General features: G+C 44.3%; 2 protein-coding genes and 1 long non-coding RNA gene across 3 annotated transcripts; 2 read left to right on the top strand and 1 right to left on the bottom strand.

The window, feature by feature from the left end:
* LOC133154338 (uncharacterized) lies at window positions 1-642 on the top strand. The gene is made up of 3 exons (XR_009714456.1): window positions 1-144; window positions 217-370; window positions 495-642. It is a non-coding gene; the product is annotated as an uncharacterized LOC133154338 (long non-coding RNA).
* A 4,044-nt stretch (window positions 643-4,686) lies between these two features.
* Window positions 4,687-5,561, top strand: LOC133154336 (uncharacterized). The gene is made up of 2 exons (XM_061278964.1): window positions 4,687-5,028; window positions 5,127-5,561. The coding sequence occupies exons 1-2, from the start codon at window positions 4,888-4,890 to the stop codon at window positions 5,559-5,561; spliced, it is 576 nt and encodes a 191-aa protein (XP_061134948.1). The 5' UTR covers window positions 4,687-4,887.
* Window positions 5,562-6,174: 613 nt separating this feature from the next.
* Window positions 6,175-10,439, bottom strand: ptgs1 (prostaglandin-endoperoxide synthase 1). The gene is made up of 10 exons (XM_061278960.1): window positions 10,285-10,439; window positions 9,335-9,451; window positions 8,946-9,086; window positions 8,736-8,879; window positions 8,494-8,675; window positions 8,305-8,388; window positions 7,711-7,957; window positions 7,344-7,630; window positions 7,118-7,265; window positions 6,175-6,787 (listed from the first exon to the last, which is right to left on the bottom strand). The coding sequence occupies exons 1-10, from the start codon at window positions 10,364-10,366 to the stop codon at window positions 6,441-6,443; spliced, it is 1,779 nt and encodes a 592-aa protein (XP_061134944.1). The 5' UTR covers window positions 10,367-10,439; the 3' UTR covers window positions 6,175-6,440.
* Window positions 10,440-11,925: the final 1,486 nt, after the last annotated feature.

Genomic DNA, 11,925 nt, shown 5'->3' on the forward strand with positions numbered 1-11,925 from the left:
GAGGTGTTCTTTGGTCCAAGGGATCAGACGGTCAAAGAAGGAGAGGAAGCCTCCTTCCGCTGCGTGTCTGGCGAAAGCTCGTCACCCGCCGCCATCCTGTGGATCAAAGATGGCAGCGTTCTCACCACAGGGAGGCAAAGCCAGGTGCTGCACTTGAAAGCAGAAAGTTGATAAGTTAGCTGGAAACTCATTGTGCTTCTTCTCCATCTGGCTCAGGGAGAATACGGAGGCGGGCGTCAGAGGAAGACGTCAGGAACGCTTCGTCTGGTCAACGTGAGCGCTGAAGACGGTGGCGTGTACGTGTGCCAGACCGTCAACCCTTCGCTCAACATCAGCCGGAGGAGCAAGCCAGCCAAGCTCACCGTGCTCGGTACTCAAACTACTTTCACATTTTGCGTCTTCCTGCTTTGTAATGTCAAACCCTAACCCTGACTTGGAACCTTGATTTGAAATCCTGAGTTGAAACTATATCATTTGGTCATTTCCTTGTCTAGCCGCCCCTTTGGTGACCTTGCGGCCCTCCGCCTTAACCGTAGCCTTGGGGGGCCGAGCGTCCCTGCATTGCGAGGCGTCGGGCGAGCCCCCGCCATCCATCAGCTGGCTGAAGAGAGGCCACTCCAAGCAGACGGGGGCCAAGATGACCGTGGGGTGAGTCGCTGTTGTTTTCATCGCTAGGCAGCGTTCAAATAAAGATTTGAACGGGGTTTTTCTCCCAGAGCGAGGAAAGCCACGCTCCGCATCGAGTCTGCTCGCAGCTACGACGAAGGCACGTACGTGTGTGATGCCTCCAACGCGCTCGGTCGCAGTCAAGCCACGGTCACGCTTGCCGTCGCGGGTACGAGCTCGTATTCTGCCTAGCAACGAAACATATCCAAGCGAGTTTTAGTTCTAGATTTCATTTGAACATCTTCGAACCGTGCCAGGATTTGAAACCTTATCTCTTTCAGGCTCCTCATCCTGGTCTTCAAGCGTGTCTCCACAACTGCGGTCCACGAGTTTCCCTCCGAGCGAGTCTTTGGTGACTCAGGTGCAACCTCCCGTGCTGCCGCCGCCCTCGTACCCCAACTTCCAGCAGCCCGAACCCCAAACGGACGCTCGGCCCACCACGCAAATTGTCACTCGCACTCCTCACATCAGAGCAACCAAATCTTCTCCAGTCCAGCTCGAAAACTCCCTGCAAAGGCCTTCCAACCGGACCCTCGGTCCTACTCCGAAACCTGCTGAGGTCAGGGGGCTCGATGATTCCGTTGGACAAAATGGGAGCCGCCGGGATCAAGCGGGGGCGGCGGACGAGGAGCAGAGGAACACGTCGCAATCGGCTGTGACCGGCAACCACCCTCCGTAGGTGCACACAATGTTGGGAATTAGTTTTCACTTGTGCATCATCTGCTTACCTTCTTATTTGCCTTCTCAGCTCCAGGGTGACTCCGCAGTCGCCTTCGTGGTTTCCCGTCCTGGAGAAACACGACGTGCCCATTGTGGTGGGTGTGGGCGTGTCACTGGCCTTCATCTTTGTCACCGTGGCCTTCTACTCTGTGGTGCAGAAGAATGAGCCGGTGCCCACTGGACGTGCAGGTTGGTTAAGTAAAGTCAAAAATTCCAGTTCTAGTACCTTTTTTTGTGCCAGGAAAAAGTATGCTTACCAGGTTCACGTAGGAGAGTGTCGTCAAGCCAACTGTGGCTACTTGTACTTTGAAAATAATAATAAAATCTAAATAAATAAATAAATAAATGATACATTCTAAAAATAATAAATGAACAAATCAAAAACCTGTATTTAAATGCACAAGGGTAGTAGGGGTTCCCATGAAACATAATTGTAGTGTGTCCTCCAACAAATAAGAAAAGAAGGTCATATTTGAAGGTCTTCGATGTGTGGACATGATGGACGGCGTATCACCGTAGCTGGATCTAAATGATCCTACAAGAATGTCAAAAGAAGACCACATTTGAAGGCATTCCATGTGTGGTCATGAAGGAAAATATTGAAAAGTAATAGCGAAAACAGAAAACCATATTAAAAGGACTTAACCGCCTGGTTATGAAGGAGAGAAGCGCTTCCAAAATATCCTACCCAGTTGTCAACGGAAGGATGCATTCGAAGGCATTTAACTGGTGACCAAGACGAACACCTCTGGCATGTTCTTGAGAAATATGTTAGAAAAGAAGGCTGCATTTTAAAAACGTGCCGTATTGGTGTCGAGTATAGGTACAGAACGAGAAAAACCTGAACGCATCAAGGCAACACGCCTTGCAAGTTCCTCATTGTCAGCATTTGCATTCAGGGCTGGCTGGCCATTGACAGCCAACATGGTGGCGTTGCGGTCTCAAGTAATGACGCTAAACCTTCTGGCGTTGTGCAGCTGCTTCGCCTTCCTGCATGTTCACAGTGAGCTAATGGAGCCCCGGATCATCTGCGAAAGTTGCCTAATTGCAGCCCGGGAGATCGAGAAAAGGTTGCAAGCTGTCGCGCCTCGAAAGCGGCGGGCGGTTCTGATTGAACTGATGGTTGACAACGAGGTGTGCAACATTCTGCCTCCCAGCGAGGGTTTCCTCAAAGACAACCTGGCCGCCGCCTGCGTGCAACTCTTCGATTCCTACTCCGAGGACTTCTACTTAACGTTGATGAGTCGCCCACCCAACTTGTTGGAAAGTATCTTTTGCTACCAGAAGTCTTCGGCATGTGAAAGTGTGGAAGAAGAGGACGAGGATGAAGAAGGAGAGTCTAATAACATGGAAGATGCTCCCATTGCTCAGCCTTCCCAGACTGCACCAAAAGATGAGTTTTGAGACAGTGTCATCAGTTGACAAATGTGCACATAGAAAAAAAAAGAAAAAGATGAGCAAGAAAGAAGGAAGACTGAATTTGAAGGTTTTGGTTGGGTGGCTGGGATAGTAGAAGTTGATACTTGATAAAAAAAAAAAAAAAAAAAAAAAAACAGCAACAAAAGAAGACCATGTTTGAAGGCATTCTGGGAGTGAAGGCCTTCCAAAGATGACCATGAAGAATGATGGTGGTGTGTCTTTCAAGGTCTTTAAAGGTTGGCCGAGGTGGAATTCGAAGGCCTGCTATGAAGGACAGAAGCGGTTGAGTATCCTGAAAAACAAAACATCAAAAGAAGGCTGCATTTGAAGGCGTTCCAATAGTGGCTATAAATGAATAAAATCAGCGCCGTGTAAGGGTTAACATCAGCAAGCAGCAATTAAGGAACCAGAAAAACCTGACAAATCTGTCGTCGACATTAGCCGTCGCTTCTCTGCCTTGGCACTCCGAGCTGCTCCTTGTCAGCCTTCATGCTCGCTTTGCGCTCCTGCGCCGTGACGATGCTCCTTCTGGCGCTGTGTAGCTGCTTGGTCTTTCTGAGCGTTGACGCCGAAGACATCAACCCCGAGACCTACTGCCACACTTGCCTCCTGGTGGCCAAAGAATTCAACAAAGCACTGCAAGCGCCCTCGGCCCGAAGACGGAGGTTCGAAATCGACGACCTCATCATCGACGTTGACGTGTGCAACAGATTGCAAATCAGCAAGAATTTCACCAAAGCGCAGCTGAGGGCCGCTTGCGAGAAACTCTTCGATAGCCACTACGATGACATCTACGCCGCTTTCGTGTATTTCAAGAGGAGCAGAGTGGATCTCCTCCTTTGCTACGACAAGTCCGACGCGTGCGTGGGGGTGAGAGAACCGGAAAAGGACAAACGAGCGGATGATTTGCGGAGCGTCGGAGCCAAGCTTAAAAAAAAGCAAGGACAGCCTGTGCGAAAGCCCTTCGATCGAAAAGCTACGTTCAAGAAAGACGAGTTGTGAAAACGGGAGAATCTTTGTTGGATCATGTGTACATTAAAATGTGTTGTCGCAACTTATTTGATGGGAGTATTCATTCTTTTCCATTGTGGATATGAAGGATAGTAGCACTGCATCCTTAATGTACAAAAAGGTCTTGTGTCGTTAACTCTGCCAAATTTTAATGATGAAAAAATAAAATTGGCAACTAATATGTAATTATGAGGCTTAAGAATTGTAAAGAAAAGATGCTGTGGCCGTGTCAACTGATTTCATTGCTCAACTCTCACAAAAAAAAAAAAGTTGTTTTGAAAATAGATCTGTTTAATCCCTTGGGTGGCTGGAAAAAATCCCACCATTGGCTGCAACGACGATGCGCTCTAAAGCGACCATGCCAGCACATAAACCAGTTCCACAGGCTCACAAAAAACAATAAGGTGCTTTAAACAGGTCACACCAGCTGCCAAGTCTGAATTTCCTTTTCTGATGTTTTCCGCAGTCATTAATGACTAGGTATGGAGGGCCTTTAAATACATCCTTCTTTTATTCTTTACGAGAGAACAAACCACTCATTTCTACATATGGAAGGCCTTCAAATGTGGCTTTTCATTGTGATTTATTTAAATAAATATAAAACACCACTGTTTTAAATGTTCACTCTTGGAAAGTCTTTATTTTGTTTCTTTTTTATGGCAATGATAAACCCAAAGGCCTTCAAATGCGGCCTTTAAATCTAGTTTACCCGATGACCCACAGCTAATATTCTTCCCAGTCACACATACTAAAAGGCCTTCAGGTGCGACCTTCTTTTCTCCACTACTATGCCCCCATATACAAGAAGGCAGCATGTGAAGGCTTACCTGTAGCATTAGGGGTCCCTTCAAATGCAGGCTCCCCCGGGCAATTCATACCGTACCTGTTCTCTTCAACAGCCCAGAGGAACCTGGGAGTCCCCATGCGTCACGCGGAGCGACACCCTGCGGGACAACCGTATGAGAACCGGTGTGTAGAAAAATATTGACTGCGTGGAAAAATATTGAAACGTGACCTCACATTGGGCATGGCGAGAGCAGGGCCTTTGAAGACGACGAGTGCTTGGTGGTGATGGAACACAACGCCAACTCGTCAGACACCAGAGCTAGACCTCCAGGCCTCAGTCTGGTCACGGTCCAGATGGAGCCCACGTGCGAGGCCGCCCGCTCGGTCACTGTGGAGACCTACCCCGAGCCTGTCGTGGACACCCAGGTATTACAGTTATAAACAAAGAACTGTAACATACTCATTAAAAAATATGTCCGCTCTATTGTTCCTTCCTTACGATGAACTTTGCTCCCCTGTCGTAGATTGACCACGGTGAGGAGGAGGAGACCGACGGCGAGGAGAAAGCAAGCAGTCCCCACAGTGCTCCCAGTTTGCAGTTGACTGAAGAGGAGTGGCCCAGCATGGCGGCGGACAACCAGAGCCTGTGCCAGGACACCCTGCCTCCCCCGTCATCCTTCCCCACCCCTTCCCCACCCGATACGGGCCTGCGATCCTCACTCACCCTGCGGGGGGCTGAGGCTCTGGCGGCCCCCCTTCACCACAGCCTCAGCGTGTCGCATGGGGGCGCCCCCTTGATGATCTCGCACCACGTCTCGGTGGGACACGCCACAGTGTCGGTGGACGTTCATTTTTACCCAACGGCTGCCACCATGGTGGGGGCAGGCGCAAGCGCCGCCACTTCTACGTTGGATAACAAGCAGGAGAACGATAAGGGCAGACTCCATCAGAGCAAATGATTTCATTATACAGTATAGGCAGGACACTTAAAGCAGCAGTTCTCAAACTTTTTGGGTTCTTCATTTAATCCCCAAAACTTGGGTCAAATGAATAAGACACAAAACAACCCGATTTTTCTTGTTGTTAGCAATTAGTTAAATGTCTGGTACCCATTTATGTATTTTTTGAGTGGCATGACAAATTACACAAACCAAAGACATTGGTGTGTGTGTGTGTGTGTGTGTGTTTCTCTTTTAAGTGTCGACCGGGTTGGAAAACCATAAGAAAAAAATTAAAGCGGTCATTAAATGGCCAATCAGATTACTATGATATTTTAAAAAATGGATGGAAAGAGCTTTTTATAGCATTACGAAAGAACGCTGAAAATTGGATTTTTTTTCGTCAATGTATGTGTTACCATATGCTGATTTATAATTTCTGATGTATATTACTTTGGCATCACTGTTTGTTTCATTTCAGTGTCACATACAGAGCTGACTGACTGTTAATTTTTTTTTTAAAAGACCAAAGGGGGAGGCTACAACTGTGCTAGTGTAAAATGTGACGTACACGATTAATTTTGGTCGGTGAGTGTATATTCGGAGCTTTGATGGAAAAACGTGAAATGCAATATTGCTCTGCTTTGAATTTATTCCAGGACATATTGTATTTGGACAAAACAAAAAATAAAGATTAAACATCAGACTTGAGTTCTTCAAAAAAAATGTGTTGCTCTATTTAAGATTGACATGCTTCATAGAAAATTGCTAGTAGTTGCTAGAGTGGAAAATGTTTTTTTTTTGTCAATATAATTTTGTCAATAAAAAAAAAATTGTAGGGAAGAGCAACTAACTGAATTTTACTGAATTTTACTAAATTTGATCTCCTACTTAGATGAGTTAAAGCTCCTTATCTTTCTTGATCTTGGTCTCCTCCTGATGGAGGGGAACTCGGAAGCTAACGTAGGGACACCACTTGGTGTTGAGACACACCAATTTCTCCAGCGTGGACGCTTTGACTAACTCGAAGCCGACCTTCCCTCCGAAGGTGCTCGGCTTCCAATACTCGGGTGAGCACAAGGGGTTGCCCAGCAAGCCCTTCAAGGAGAAAGGGGCGCCCATCTCGACCATGCTCTCCCCAAAAATGGAGCCAGGACGCGGCTTCTCCAGGAGAATACCCGGGTAGAATTCCAGTGCGTCGATGTGGCCGTAGTACTCCAACAAAGCCACCGCCATGTCCTCATCATCTACAGTTAGCAAAACGTATCGTCATTTCTTTTTTTAGCTTGGCTTAAGACAAGAAATAGCTTGGATGAAGCTTCTACTTATTGTGCAGTGAGTGAGATCCTCATTATCTATGCATATTTGGCAACAAACAAACTATTCATAGCATAAAGAATATGACTCAAACCTACGTGTAAAAATAAATATCCGTAAATATCTGGTTGTTGACGGTTAGCTTTGCTTAAAATATACAAACAGCTAACTTTGTCCGTATTGTAAACGACAAAAATATCTGCGAATTGACAGCTTAGCAGAGATGCTAACAACAGCTGGCATTTTCCTCTTCTGCGTACCTGTAAATTCTCTGAATGAGGTGTAAGGCCTCAAATTGAACTTCTTCCTGTATTCATTGAAGGGCTGCATACGCGTCTCTCTGGATTCTCGGATAACCATTTCGGACACTCCGAGCACCGCTTCGTGAGAGTTTCGACCTCCGCATACCTGAAAGAAGAATTACCACGTGATGTTATGAAAGTTGGCCAGCACCAGGTAAGCTTTCATCACTTGATCTTCTCCTACCTGTCCCGCCGGTTGCCGCGAAAAGGCCTCCACAAGCTTCTCCACGCCGTAATGCAAAAGCAGCGAGGTGTTGAAGGAGAAACGCGAGTGCGGAATGTCATCGCCGTCCACATGGAAGCTGTCCGGCATCAGCGGGTGCCAGTGGTACAGGTGGCAGAACTCCAGGGCGATACGGTTGCTGTATTGGAAGCGCTGGCCGAAGAGCAACGAGGGATCGAACTTGAATTTGAACAGGTAGCCGCTCAGGTGTTGCACGTACTCTTCTGTGATAATCTTGATGATCTCACCTGCAGAGATGAGGAGAAAAAATGGATTACGCCCCCCCCCCCCAAAAAAAACTATCTAGTTCCAGTAAGTACCACGTTACCGATGACAATGAGCCTGGCGGTCTGGAAGAGCTGCTCGTCATCCCAGCTGGGATGCTCTGACTTGAGGACATCACACACTCGGTTGTGCTCCCTCAACCACAAGGTGGCGTACAAGGTCAGGCCCGGCAGCATTCCAAACAGCTCGTGACCGACGGCCAGTCTCTGCTCGGGGGGGAAGCCAGTCGGGTACACCATGTGAACGGGGGCCTCGGACACGCTTGGAGGGTACATCTCACCGTTCACTAGCTGGGGACACACAAAAGAAAAGAAAATAACTTTTGTGGGACCAACATATGAACCTACCGTAGAACTTGCCGTTTAGGGATGATCACCTTAATCGCGGCAACCTGTGGCAGCTAGTCATAGCTTTGCATAAAAAAAGCCCAAAAACTGTGAAACAAGCACGTATTTTCAATCATAATATCAAATATGACATTGTTTGCGGTTCCCAAAACTCAACTATAGGTCCCTTTTAATTGTGTTGCCATTTATAAAAAGCAAAAAGCTATGCTCACATGAGCTGCACCGGTCAGGTGTTGATGCTAAGCCAACTGCTAATAGCAAATTTTGGCAAATAAACATTTTCTTTTTACCTGATATTTCAGCTTTCCGTCTTTATGAAGACGGAGTTGCAACTGCCGCGCGAGCGTGTTGCCGTAGATGTTGCTTGCATCCACCTGCAAGCAAACAAATCAAATTGTGACTTTGCCGAGTTGACGCTAAAGTGACTTCTTGAATTTAATCTTGTTGTCTTTGGTTCAAAGTTTGCTCTGACAACTCACCCCATGCCCCAGACCTTTGGTGAAGCCTCCCCGTACATTCCGGTCCGTGCGGAAGAACTGGTGGGTGAAATGCTGAGCCATGAAAGCAAACATCAAGTTGGTTCCCGCCGGATCCGCCCGAAATATCTGCCGTCTGAAAAAACGCTCAGCCAACGCTTTTGGATCGGGCAGATCGGGCTTGCCTGTGGCCGATGAAAAAAGATCTCAATGTTTTGGGTAATCCGAAGAATTGCAAGTCTTACCCTTGGTTCCCATGGGTAGAGGACAGTCGTCTGGGATCGGAGGCAGGATGCGGGTGTAATAGGAAGTGTTTTGATAGGACTCCCAGCTGAGGTAGCCATACTTGGTGTTGTAAGTCGGGGGGCTGGGAATCAGCTCACTGCGCACTTTGGGAGGACAAGGCACACCATAGACACAAAAACACCAACAAGTCCGGCTGCGTTGTGCCTCACCAGTCAGCATGAATCTCATGAAGGTGTCCCGAAGGAACGAGTTGTTCACCAAGTCCCAGAGCCACTGGAAATGTGTCAGGAGGTAGTGGGTCAACTCTGGGCTAGGTTTGAGCATCAACCCCAACCAGGTCCGGAACTCCGCTGGACGGCAAGAGGAAAACAAACACAAAATCGTTTTTTTCCTTCCAAGTAAATGTTGCGTCAATCGATTTCGGTTCGTCGTTTCTGTCAGCTCTTGGCCTACTGAGCCTTCTTCTTCTGGGTGAACCAATCAGCTCCTGTATTTCAAAAAGCTGCTCTTTAGTGTTTTAGCATCTTGTCTGCCTTTATGTTTTAGCCAGCTGTCTCATTCTTGAGTTATTCTGCGATAATATTTCAATTGGACTCACGATGGGTACAGTTTTCCCCGTAGAAGCCCGTCCGGGTGCAGTCGCACTCATAGCTCTCCGTGCCAAATCGTACACAAACTCCTGAGTTGTGACAAGGGTAGTAGCAACAAGGATTGACTGCAAAAAAATAAAAATAAAATTAAGTACAGAAACAAAGTAATCATGTTTCATTATTTCCCCCGACTGGCTATCATATCGTGCTAAACTAATGGATGCGGCTTAATGTAAGCGCAGGAAGTCTGCAACTTTCTGATCATGTCTCCAACCAACTTCCAGTTTTGACTTTTTGAAGTTTCTGACAGATAATGACACGCTGCGGCTGTATGTCTTCCTTTCGGCGTTGAACAACCAGCTAAAGATAAACACATGAGCGCCTGCTTGCAAGGAGAAGGCGTGCTAATGAACGCACACAAGTGATTGGTCCATTGAGACATAGCATAAATAAAGTTAATCATGTTCTTTTCCTTCAAATTTGCTTGAACATAGTTCATTTGTTTTTGCTTTCCCAATTTAGTTCATTTAATTTGGACTGAAGGCTTATAGAGTAGTTACAGCAGAAATACTAGAATTAAGAAGTATTACAATAAGTAAAATACTACTAGTACTTGTAAAAATAATTGCACTGTAATTAAATGAACAAAATTCAAATTGAAAAGGGGAAATAAATTATTTGCAAAATGATTTTTTTTTTATATTTACATTATACAGGAAATAGAGTTCTCTCATAAAACATCCTAAACTCAATTCAAATATTTTTAGAGCTTTTTTTAAAAAACAACACACTAATAAAACAAAATGCTGTACGTAAATAAAATTCATTTAAAAACGTAAACAATGAAACTTAAAACAATCAAGTTAAAAACAATAAAACAAACACTAAACTACAGATATAAATAAGAAAATAATAATTATAAGCATTATTAAATAATTTCATTTTGTTCAAGTCTTACCAGCACCGTTTGAGCACTCCAGAAGCACCAAGATAATCAACAGCCATATGGACAGCTTGCTTGACTCTAAATAGGTTGACATTTTTGTTTTGCAGGAAAGATGTTAAACCAGGATTGATGCTTTATTGTTGGAATGGGAGGGAGGGAGACAACACTACTTCCTAAAAGAATCCTAACCCCGCCCCCTCCTACTTCTTAACTTTCCTATTTCCTTATTATGCTTTCCTTCACTTTGTGGTTTGTTCCATCACCACGTCTCCTTCTCCTCCATCCTACAAAGTAGTCTGAAGCTTGTCTCATCAGTTTAATTGAAATATTGATATATTTTACCCGCTCCACTTATTTTTTTAAAGGGAGAACCTCTCACCTCTTTGGCTGCCTCCCCTGTTGACGTAGCAGAAGTTGTGCGTGAATGCAGCTTTAATGACACACCATAAAAAAAAAAAAGGGTGACAATCAAGCTCTTTTCATACGGCACAATTGTCTGCCGTCAATGGCCCAATCTGCATTTGCATCCTCTTCCCTTTTGCACATTTAAGTGTGCGTTCATTGATGAAATGCGCTATTAACATGTACCCCCCCCGACCCCCCACCCGCCTTGATTGGCACATGAAATTGACACTCTCCTTTCAATCCATCACTAATTGCACACGTATTTTTCTCTTTTAATCGATCATATTTTTGCGTCTAATTGCGTCAAATTGTCCTCTGCAGGGTTTAAATTTACCGGTGACAGTTTTTTTTTTTTACAGTTTTAGGAGGAGGTGGAAATATAATGTGCAAAGTGAGCTGCGCAGTCGGTGCATTATTACTTGGAAGTGGGCCGCTTCTGAGAGACAAAACATGGTGAGTTCCTTTGCTTTTTGTATATGCATAATAATTCAAAGCCATGACAGAATTCATCTTTAGAGCAATAGAGAATCCTTGTGAAGTTTTGTGTCAAGGTTAAATGTGAAGCCTACAAAAATTTTGTTCATTGAAGAACATGCTTAAATGTATTTAGCAAAAGCCAAAAGTTGTTTTTTGGTGGTTATATTTTCTATCTGGTGCTACGGTGCCCTTTTAAAATCCCTTCATTGTATTGATATAACTATTGATATTATTTAGACAAGAACCATTTTTAATGATTTATTTTGTAGTAGAATATTCATTAAGTAATTTATACTATATAGATATGTCATGTTTCTAAACAATTTTAAAATCAATTTTAGACATAATGTACATGCACTTTATAAATTATTAGTATATCGTTGTTTAAACTGTAATTGATTGTGATTTTATACCTATAAATAATGTTTATAAAATACATTTAGCAATATATGGTATGTTTTTACTATAACCTTTATTTTTATACATTGTGAAGATTATTGATGTATACATTTTATCAACTACAAATTTAAGCAAATATTGTACATTTCATATCAATCTATCAATCTATAACAACTTGAATTTATTGAATAAATCTTTTAGATAGATCAAGTAAAATACTTGATTTTTCATTTTTACATGTTCTCATATACGGTATAATGGCAAAATACATTATAAGTATAATATATATAAAAATCAATTTTACATTCATGTTTTTAAGATAAAATACATTTAAAGTATAGATAAAATGAACTGTTCACCTCCAAAACACGG

Source organism: Syngnathus typhle, linkage group LG5 (assembly GCF_033458585.1).
Source record: "Syngnathus typhle isolate RoL2023-S1 ecotype Sweden linkage group LG5, RoL_Styp_1.0, whole genome shotgun sequence".
NCBI classification, from domain to species: Eukaryota; Metazoa; Chordata; class Actinopteri; order Syngnathiformes; family Syngnathidae; genus Syngnathus; species Syngnathus typhle.

Excerpts from the sequence above, each read along its gene's own strand:
- LOC133154336 (XM_061278964.1), top strand. The coding sequence starts at position 4,888 with ATGGAACACAACGCCAACTCGTCAGACACCAGAGCTAGACCTCCAGGC. Across the intron at positions 5,029-5,126 it reads AGCCTGTCGTGGACACCCAG|ATTGACCACGGTGAGGAGGA; the intron begins GTATTACAGTTA and ends CCCCTGTCGTAG.
- ptgs1 (XM_061278960.1), bottom strand. The coding sequence starts at position 10,366 with ATGTCAACCTATTTAGAGTCAAGCAAGCTGTCCATATGGCTGTTGATT. Across the intron at positions 8,880-8,945 it reads CATGAGATTCATGCTGACTG|TGCGCAGTGAGCTGATTCCC; the intron begins GTGAGGCACAAC and ends GTCCTCCCAAAG. Across the intron at positions 7,266-7,343 it reads CGCGGCAACCGGCGGGACAG|GTATGCGGAGGTCGAAACTC; the intron begins GTAGGAGAAGAT and ends TTCTTCTTTCAG.